Below are 10776 nucleotides of genomic sequence, written 5' to 3'. Positions count from 1 at the left end.
GTGTGCGTGTGTGCCTGTGTGTGTGTGCGTGTCTGTGTGTGTTGTGCGTGTATATTAATACAGTTAGTGCAATCCATTCTAGAACACACTGGCAGTATATTAATACAGTTAGTGCAATACATTCTAGAACACACCGGCAGTATATTAATACAGTTAGTGCAATACATTCTAGAACACACTGGCAGTATATTAATACAGCTGGCATAATGCATTCTAGAACACACTGGCAGTATATTAATATAGTTGGCATAATGCCTTCTAGAACACACTAGCAGTTTATCAATATAGTTAACATAATGCCTTCTAGAACACACTGGCAGTATATGAATACAGTTCGCGTAATGCATTCTTGAACACACTGGCAGTATATGAATACAGTTGGCGTAATGCATTCTAGAACACACTGGCAGTATATGAATACAGTTGGCGTAATGCATTCTAGAACACACTGGCAGTATATGAATACAGTTGGCGTAATGCATTCTAGAACACACTGGCAGTATATTAATACAGTTGGCGGAATGCATTCTAGAACACACTGGCAGTATATTAATACAGTTGGCGTAATACATTGTAGAACACACTGGCAGTATATTAATACAGTTGGCGTAATACATTGTAGAACACACTGGCAGTATATTAATACAGTTGGCGCAATCCATTCTAGAACACACTGGCAGTATATTAATACAGTTAGCGCAATCCATTCAAGAACACACTGGCAGTATATTAATACAGTTAGCGCAATCCATTCTAGAACACACTGGCAGTATATTAATACAGTTAGCGCAATCCATTCTAGAACATACTGGCAGTATATTAATACAGTTGGCATAATGCATTCTAGAACACACTGGCAGTATATTAATACAGTTAGCATAATGCATTCTAGAACACACTGACAGTATATTAATACAGTTAGTGCAATCTATTCTAGAACACACTGGCAGTATATTAATACAGTTAGTATAATACATTCTAGAACACACTGGCAGTATATTAATACAGTTAGTGTAATACATTCTAGAACACACTGGCAGTATATTAATACAGTTGGTGTAATACATTCTAGAACACACTGGCAGTATATTAATACGGTTAGTATAATACATTCAAAAACACACTGGCAGTATATTAATATCAGTGAAAGGATCTGATGTAATTCGTAATTGATAGTGATACCGTGACACTAGTTTATTTTTAAGAGACAGAGACAGAGAGAGAGACAGAGAGAGGGAGACATACATACCCCCCCCCCCCCCCCACACACACACACACATATATATATATATATATATATATATATATATATATATATATTATATTCATACATAAAATCATCTGAAAATATAATTTTGTGGAGTTGCACAAACTATGTCAACATACCGCTTTCAGTTGCCGCCGTGATGATGGCCAATATCGCTGAGGACAGGTAGTTGCCGATGCCAGAAGCAGCGAAGAACAGTCCTGTGAGAACCCCCTGCATGGAGGGGGGCGCCTGGGTGAACGCAAACTCCAAACCTGAAACATCACGTGTAGACATACAGTAGGTTTAGATCGCAGGTCCCTCGAGATGCCGTAAATATTGAGACAATATTAAACAATCCTCAAATAAACAATCGACGGTAATTATCTTTGTTTGATTTCAACTTATTTTCGTGCTTATATCCAATTAAGGTTAAAGCACGCTGCCTGGGCACTCATCTCAGCTATCTGAGCTGTCTGTCTAGGACAGTGGGTTATTTGTTAGTGGTTAGTGAGATACAAAGAGGGTGTAGTGGTCTTACACCTACCCATTGAGTCGTAAAATTCGCTCTGGATGGGAGCCGGTACCGGGCTGCGAACCCAGTACCTACCATCCTTATGTCCGAATGAATGAATGAATGTTTAACGACACCCCAGCACGAAAGATACATCGGCTATAGGGTGTTAAACTATGGTAATGCAAACAAATAAAGTGATGATCAACATCAATAAGGGAAGTTGTGCTGTATTGGCCATTCTCAAAGAGAATGTACACCCCTGCACCACGGTGAGGTTACAGCACGCGCAGGGGCCTTATGTCCGAAGGCTTAACCACGACACCACCGAGGCCGGTGACGGAAATTAAATAACGTGTGTGAAAAACTGAGAAATCTTTCACTGGATCATTCGTCTATTGATTCATCCATCCACTGAACCTTTGACAAAGATTTTAGTCATTTATAAAATGTGTATAGACATGAAATGCTGCCTTCATACTTCAAATGCATATACCTTAAATGCAGAATGCATATTTCAAATGCAGGGCTTTATCCAGGGTGTTTGGCCAGCTATGGTCCCATGTCTGATAGGATTGGCAATAAAAAAATATAAAAAATTCCGATTCCAAACTACTCTAACATGATCTCTGGGCTCAATTGAATACCACCAAACCAAATTTGTCATATCTTTTCATAAAATTGTTGATCAATGGACTTTTGAAATTTTCAGATATACTGCATTTCCACTAAGTGCCGTTTTGCAATAAACTGCTTTTTTCAACAGAAAAAGACTTTCTTATCATTTCAAAATCACTGTATGTCTTTAACTGGGGGTGGCGAATAATTTCCCATACCAACTTTTATCAATAATAAATCACAAAACAAAATATTTGAGTTTATTGCAAAACGACACGCTAATGCATTTTTTCAAAGTGTCGTTTTGCAATAAAGTGCCAATTTGCAATAAACTGCCCTTTTCAACAGAAAACGACTTTCTTCTTATCTCATAATCAGTGTATGTCTTTATCTGGACTTGGCGAACAATTTCCCATTCTATGTATGTATGTGTGCAGGTAGGTAGATAACATATTATTCGTTTATTATTATTATTATTATTATTATTACGGAAAATGGTTGACGGAGGAAGGAAAGAAGAAAGAAATAGAAAGAAACAAAGATAGAAGGAAAGAGATATTTAATTTAAAGCTTGAATTATGAGAACGAGAATTGATTTAAATAGAAAGGTATACAATAGGATGTCGGAGAAAGATGGATGGGCAAAAGAAGGTATTCAAATTAATGTTTTTTAAAGAGAGTAAGGAATGTACTAAGACTTTTCTACCAAGATATATATATATATATATATATATATATATATATATATATATATATATATCTGTGTGTGTGTGTGTGTGTGTGTGTGTGTGTGTGTGTGTGTGTGTGTGTGTGTGTGTTTGACAGTGTGTATTTTTTTTATCTACATATGTATATATAGAGAGGTTTGTTTAATATGGAAACCATTAATCGAGTGTATGTTAGTCGGTATTTGTTCAGACAAACACTCATGAATTAGACTAGGTTGATATTTGACATATTAAAAAATATGTGTAGTGATTTCGATTAATCCTACAACTTATAAAATAGGATTTGCATTCGATATGTAGTAAACGACTCCACTAAAGTCGCCTTCATCAGCAACATGACGTCATTACGATTAGCACAAATTAGTTTGACACCATGCATTTTAACTAAATCTTATGAAAACGTTACGCACATGTCTACAGATCTTGTTGTCTTGCAAACAAATGGTGTTCTGACAGCAACAGGTTATTACCTAAAGTCCATGCATATTTGCATATCATTATTACATACACTAAATTATCACATGGGTTTATGACGTGGGTACTTATAGGATACATATATTCTAGAACGTCTAAACAATCGTACATTCTTAAAATAGGTGTTGTATTTATTCTCTACTTTGATGACAAAACGTACAGTTCTCATAATTCATATTCTTTGACTTGTAAGCAAAGGTGTTGGTCGTCAAATCCAGTTGGATTTTCGTTAATAAGAACGTGGAGCAACTCTCTTAGCCTTTCTGATATGCACACAGATGCTAACTTATAGGTAGCTGAAAGTGATTGGCAACTTTGTGCTGCATATCATACTTGTGACGAACTGCTCAATATGTAAGTTAATTCTTGGTTTATCATACATACTGGGGTTTTATTTTATTTTTACATAAAGTACAGGTGATTACAAATACTACATTTTTGGGTTCACAATTCAAATTCGTTCGCATTTGATATTCAAGTTTGGTCTGCTGACTTTTGAAAGTCAACTGCTATTTAAATAACTAATGAAGCCTACACCTGGCTTTATTACAAGTAGCAAAAGAACCAATGTTTATTTGGGGTGGTTGGGTATGCTGAAGTTTGTAGGTTTATAGGCTTCATTTGCCTCGTGTTTTTGTGTTGTTGTTGGGTGTTGTGTGTGTGTGTGTGTGTGTGTGTGTGTGTGTGTTGATATCGTGAACATCATATAATACGAGAAACAAAAACTGTATTGTGTAAAACCTGCATATCCTTACACAAAACATGAACCAGCAAATGGCATTTTCAGAACGCCGAACAACTTTAAATGTAAAGTTGCTATTGAAATGGTTTGTTTGATGACTATGAACGTAAACGACAAATTGGAAATTAGATAAATTGTGAAAGCTGTGAAAATTGTCATAGCATGTTAAATATTTTAGCCAGCAACGGTTCTTTAATATAAAAAAGTTAGAATTTTTTTTATGAATGTATGCATATTTCTATGTATGTATGTTTGTATGCATGTTTGTATGTATGTATGTATGTATGTATGTATGTATGTATATATGTTTGTATGTATGCATGTAATACATATGTATATTATGTATGCAATGTATGCAATGTATGTAAGTATGTACCTGTATATAAGTATGTATGTAATACATATATATTATGTTAAATATTTACCGGTTCTTTAATATAAAAAAAGTTAGAAAAAATGTTTATGTTTATGAAATTGCTAGACTAACCACGATAAGCTCTGAGCTATCGAAGCTTCCATAAAAAAGGAAGTTTCTTCAACTCAACCATATGTATGGGGTTTACAATCTACGCGGTCGATCCCGCTTACATGCATGAAACAGTGAGCAGACCTGGCACTGGCTAGTATGTATTGATGTATGAATATCTATATATTGTATGTATGTCGAGGTTTACTATTTAGATATTAACGCACTGGCGCAGGGGATAATTAAATCCTTTCTGGCCTCACAAATTGTCCCATGCCGTTGTTGGGACTCGAACCTGTGGCACCGATTCGCCCGCAAATTGCAAGACTAACCACGATACGCTCTGAGCTATCGAAGCTTCCATAATAAGGAAGCTCTTTAACTCAACCATATGCATGGGGCCTACAATCTACGCAGTCGATCCCGCTTACGTGCATGAATGTATATATGTGTGTGAATGTATGTATGTATGTATGTATGTATGTATTGTATGTATGCGTGTATATAAACGCTTTGACAAAATCGGGTAACTGAACATAACGGTATTGTCGGACTGCAATACTGGTGCTTACATAGACATTGTACTAGTCAGAATCTGTTCTGATCATAAAGTGACTCTGTGCTTATTTGATGCGTAGGTATGTACGTACTAAATGTGTGATAGTCTATCATTTTTCGGATCGTTTTATCCTAGCATGCGTTCCATGCAGACATGTGACTATTAATATTGTTTTCTATCGACGTCGCCAATAGATTCGCCGTATCTCATACCAGCTGTTATCCTTTTCCCATATCGTTAACCAAGCATTTGCCAAACTTCCATCTCCAATTATCCGTCTGATTTCTGTAATGATACCACTACCTCTGCCAAAGTGTCTTATTATTCTTCGTACACTAAATGAATGAATGAATGAATGTTTAACGACACCCCAGCACGAAAAATACATCGGCTATCGGGTGTCAAACTATGGTAATGGAAATCGTACACTAATGTCCATTGGTGGATTTGGCATCAAAGCTGGATCTATATACACCTCTGGTAAACCAATGGAAGATGTTACTCTTCTAAAAAAATGAGAAACATTCTTTAATCGGTAAATTGATACCGGACATAAGGCACACATTGGCGAATAATTTTGTCAAGGACAAGACTTGGAAGCAAAGGACCACTCTCGTCTTGACTTCGAGGCACATCTGGTGGGTGGTTATTATCACTTGTAGTTTGTGCCAAGTGAGCATCTGTCACACTGCTTCCAGTGGTCTTGTTTTGTAACAGACATCTACGTGGATTGTGACAACTTTGCTCACTTAGTAACTGGTTATATACATCCTCTGCTTCATCGTCATCAGTGGGATCTGTAGGAATGTGTTCGGGCGTCTGGCTATGAACTGCGGATAGGCGTTGCAGAAAGTTTGTGACAGAACATTGTAAAGTAATGCTTACGTAATGCTCGCCACTTTCTTCGGGGTAATATCCTAAAGTGAGCAGAGGTATCTCTGGATCAAAATGTCCACTGTTGGATATTATTCTTGTATATTCATCGCCCTGAGAACTTACAACCAGGAACTGGCAGTTGAATTCTCTGGAGAGAGCCAACAGAGTAAAATGATCACCAAACGTGGTTTTCTGTTGCATTCTCTGCACATATTGGGAAACCGAGTTTTCACCCAGAAATTCTTCATAATATTCCCCATTATGCTCAATATGCTCAACTGCCACTGCCTGTATCTGATCTCCCGTTCTGTGAATACCAATTCTTTGCAATTGGTCTGCAGCAGCATCGAATTGACAATTCCCATATGCAGTAGGATATTTGGTTGTTAAATAGTCTTTCATGGCTAATCTCAGGGAGGCTTTCAAGTACAGGAATATCTTCTTCCGATTGTCTGTCTGCACTAGTCCCAATCACCAGAGGAATGTAGAATTTCCTGCGATGAAGCTGCTTTCTTCGAATATCTTTAAACCTAATTTTAGAAATTTGCTGTCTTGTTTTTTCTTCACTCTGTGTAAGGCTGGTTATAAATTCAACAGAGACCCACTGCTTTATAACCTGTTGGTTTGGATCTTTGAAGACAACTTTGTACCTAGAATACGATTTTTTTTTTCTTCAGAATTTTCGCCAAGGTAACTGTGCGTTTCATAGGTACTCGTAATTTTGAAGTAGGGTACTTAAGGAGCACCCTTTCACCATTTTCATAGATGGAACACGCGAACTTCTTTGAAAATATGTGCTTCATTTGTGAAGCACATTTGTCAGAAGCCACGTTTGCTTTATTTCGCACTTCGTCCGCCGATTGAACATGTTTTCCTCTTCCAAAATACACGCTGAAAGGACTTTGGTAACCCACAACCTCTTTTGGCTGACTTTTGATTGCCTCAGCGATGTATGGCAGATTTGTCACCCAATTGTATCCTCGTCTATTCTTTTTCAAAATGTCATATCTGATTTTCTGTTTGATGGATCTATTTACTTGCTCCACCTTGCCTTGGGAATGAGGATGATAAGGGCGACTGTTGATAATTGTGACCCCCTTCTTAGCCAGAAACGTGGGTAATGTCCCTCGAAACTCTGGCCCATTATCACACTGAATAATTTCGGGGTAACCATGCTGTGTGCAAATGCTTTTAATTGCTTGCTGTACATAGGCAACACTTTTATTGTTCAAGGGTTGTAGAAATACAAAGCGAGAAAACACATCAATGAATGTCAGCATGTACCTGTAGTCTGACCCTTTTGAATGCACAGTTTCACGCTGCATGTCTATCAAGTCCATTTGCACTCTTTCAAAAACTGTATCTGCCCGTATAGTTTGTAAGGGGGCCCTGTTTAAAAAACGTGCGTTTACACGTGTGTGTGTGTCTTGTCATCTTGTAAAATGTGTCTGATTTGTTTTTCGCTGATGCCAGTGTATGTATGTTTCATGCCAGTGTATGTATGTTTCATGCCAGTGTATGTATGTTTCATGCCAGTGTATGTATGTTTCATGCCAGTGTATGTATGTTTCATGTCATGAATTAAAGTCCTAGTACCGGAACCTTTTGATTTCTTAAATTGGTTTTTCACTAATTTGTTCAAGTTATTCTTGGCTAGAACCTTCTTGTCCTCATAATAAATATGTTCTTGGCCTTTGCTATCAGTGCCAAAAGCTAAATCTTCCTTGTACCTCCAACACAGAATAATAGCATTTTTCTGTTTCGGTGTTCTATCTTTCACTGGTGTTTTAAAATCATGTTTTAGAAGCAACATCCATGTCTTATGCGTCTCTTCGTCCAAAGGTCTCATATTTGACAATACTTTAATACACAATTTATCAAACAATTACTGTGAAAATATAGCCTACAACCGTTTAACAAAACACCACTATATGTCTTTACTAAACAGTTAGAACCGCAAAAGTAAGCTTAATAATATCACAGAACTCTGTTTAGATAACAAATATTGAAATGCAATTGGTTAACCACACCTTGCACTGCAACCGCTGCTAAAACAAACCACACAAATAGTTGGTTACAACAACACAATATAGTTTAGCCGACACTTTTTCAACACTCTCAAAAAAAACGGTTAGCAACACCATACACCATTTAACCAACGGTTATTAAAATTTTTAAAAGTTTGCAAACACCTCACACTATTTAGCCAATAGGTGTGAAAAGTTAAAGGATTAGATGGTTGACGATGCTTCATACTGGTTAACAAATAATTATTAAAAACTCCTCATACTATTTTTAAAACAATAAAATATAATTAGTGATAACAAAGACTTCTTAAACAGAAATACTGGGTTAACAACACCTCGAACTGTTTAACTATTAATTGTGAAACAAAGTAGTTGCATAGCACTATTTAACAACGATTGTTATAAGTGAAATGGCTAATAAGACCTCACAATTGAAAGTATTTGTGAAAAAAGAAGAAATAATTGGCTACCTCACACTATTTAGGTAATAGTTGTGAATACAGAAATAGAAGGTCAACAACGCACCTCACACAATTTGTACCATAATTATTTCAAATGAAATAAATAGGTAATCACGCCTTGCATTCTTTAACAAAGAGTTGCTAAAATAACAAAGATTTTTTAAACACTAAAACACTCTAACCAACCAGCAATTGAGAAACACAAAAAAATAGTCGTTTATCTTCACCACTTTACACCAGCAAACAATTGTGAAAAAAATACAGTAATAGTTTTTAAAGAACACCCACACTAATCAACCACAAAATCAGAAACAAAAAGAAATCGTTTATCAACAACCACACTAACACTACAGTAGTGGTTGGTTAACAATATCCACACAAATCAAACAACAATTGAAAAACAAACGAAAGAAATAGTCGTTTATCAACCTAGCAAATTGCTGTGAAAGTAATACGATAATAGCTGGTCAACAACACCCACACTAATCAACCAACAATTGAGAAAAATATATATAGTCTTTATAAATAACTAACGCTAAAAACAATACCGAAAACAGTTGGGAAAACAAATACAGTAATAGATGATTAACAACACCCACTCTAATCAAACAACATCTGAGAAACAAAAAGAAATAATTCGTAACAACACTTTACACTAATAATTATTAAAATGAAATATTTGAATAACATATAGCAGACTGTTTTAGTTATTAAAATGGTGCTTAATGCAAGAACACGTCTTCTCTATTAAGCTCCTGGAAAACAAGTGAACTGATAATGATATGTCAAGTGTGTTTCATCTTTTACGATATTACATAAATTAATATAATGTATGCAGATATATTTCAGGATGAATACCACCAAATGAAATCCCATACACGACAATACTCACATACGTGGCTAAAACTCCAACACACACACACACACACACACACACACACACACACACACCTTCAGGTGATTGCACTCAACCAAAATGTGGCGTACCGTCAGAGTACACTGACAGTACTCACACTGAGGTTGAGGAACAGTCTTCAAGATAAATGAATGAGTCATGTATGCATGACCGATGCGAGCACGACATAAGACTATTTCATCCTTCCTGCACTGTCTATAGGAAGACTGCCACTCTCCCAGAACTAGCTTGACAGAATGAAGCCTTTTCACAACCGCATCCATTCCAAGCATGTTGCCATGTTAAAAAGAAAAATGGGTTAATACTATGTTCAAAGTCAATATACGGCACACCAACACTGGGATGAGGCAAATTCAAAGCAGACTTGGCAGCTGAATCTGCCTTTTCATTACCCCTGATGCCAATATGACTAGAGGACCAAACAAAAGACAATATGTTTATTGGCAATGGATCAAAAGACACATTTTCGTATTACCATCCCAATTAAGGGATGGTCCAGCTTCATACTGCGTAAAGCTTGGAGACACGAAAGTGAGTCTGTAAAGATAATAAATTTGGATCCAACAGAATCCTTTATTTCCTCCAAGCCATTAATGATTGCCAAAACTTCAACACTAAAAATGTATGCCAAGTCATGCAATATCATGGAAATTATTGTGTCTGATGGAAAAACTGTAGCACAAGCATATAATTCCCATCCCGTGATCCGTCTGCATAAACAGGAATAAAATCACGGTACCTGTATTACATTCCCATGAAATATTGTTTGTATACAACAGCATCTGTATGGTCTTTGTTCCTATGCACAAGCTCACACATAATTTTAGGTGGTGTAATAAACTAAGGTTGTAAAACAAAATGTGAAAACCAAATTTAAGGACAACATTCGTCCTTGAGTCAAACAACTTCATATATTTGTTATCAAACACCGCAGTAATGATTTAATTTTGGTGGCATACTGCAAAGAAAACTTTACACGTTTACCACCCCAAACAAGGTCCATGTACATCAACATACAAGCTCTCTTCTATAAGCGCCAAGGCAAAGCCTAAGTCCCTGGTTGTGTATAGGATCTAGCATCTGCAAATAAGACTTGCATGCCGACCCATACACAACGAATCTTTAGTCAAGATTAGAACTCAGAAGAAA

General features: G+C 36.4%; 1 protein-coding gene across 1 annotated transcript in view; it reads right to left on the bottom strand.

The window, feature by feature from the left end:
* LOC121378200 (solute carrier family 15 member 4-like) overlaps positions 1 to 10776 on the bottom strand; it is a 136728-nt gene that overhangs the window by 106237 nt on the left and 19715 nt on the right. The window contains exon 9 of the mRNA XM_041506279.1: positions 1387 to 1521. Within this exon, the coding sequence (XP_041362213.1) occupies positions 1387 to 1521 (135 nt within the window). The remainder of the gene's footprint in view (positions 1 to 1386; positions 1522 to 10776) is intronic.

This window comes from Gigantopelta aegis, chromosome 8, assembly GCF_016097555.1.
Source record: "Gigantopelta aegis isolate Gae_Host chromosome 8, Gae_host_genome, whole genome shotgun sequence".
Classification (NCBI taxonomy): domain Eukaryota; kingdom Metazoa; phylum Mollusca; class Gastropoda; order Neomphalida; family Peltospiridae; genus Gigantopelta; species Gigantopelta aegis.
This window is presented reverse-complemented; position numbering and strand designations above follow the sequence as displayed.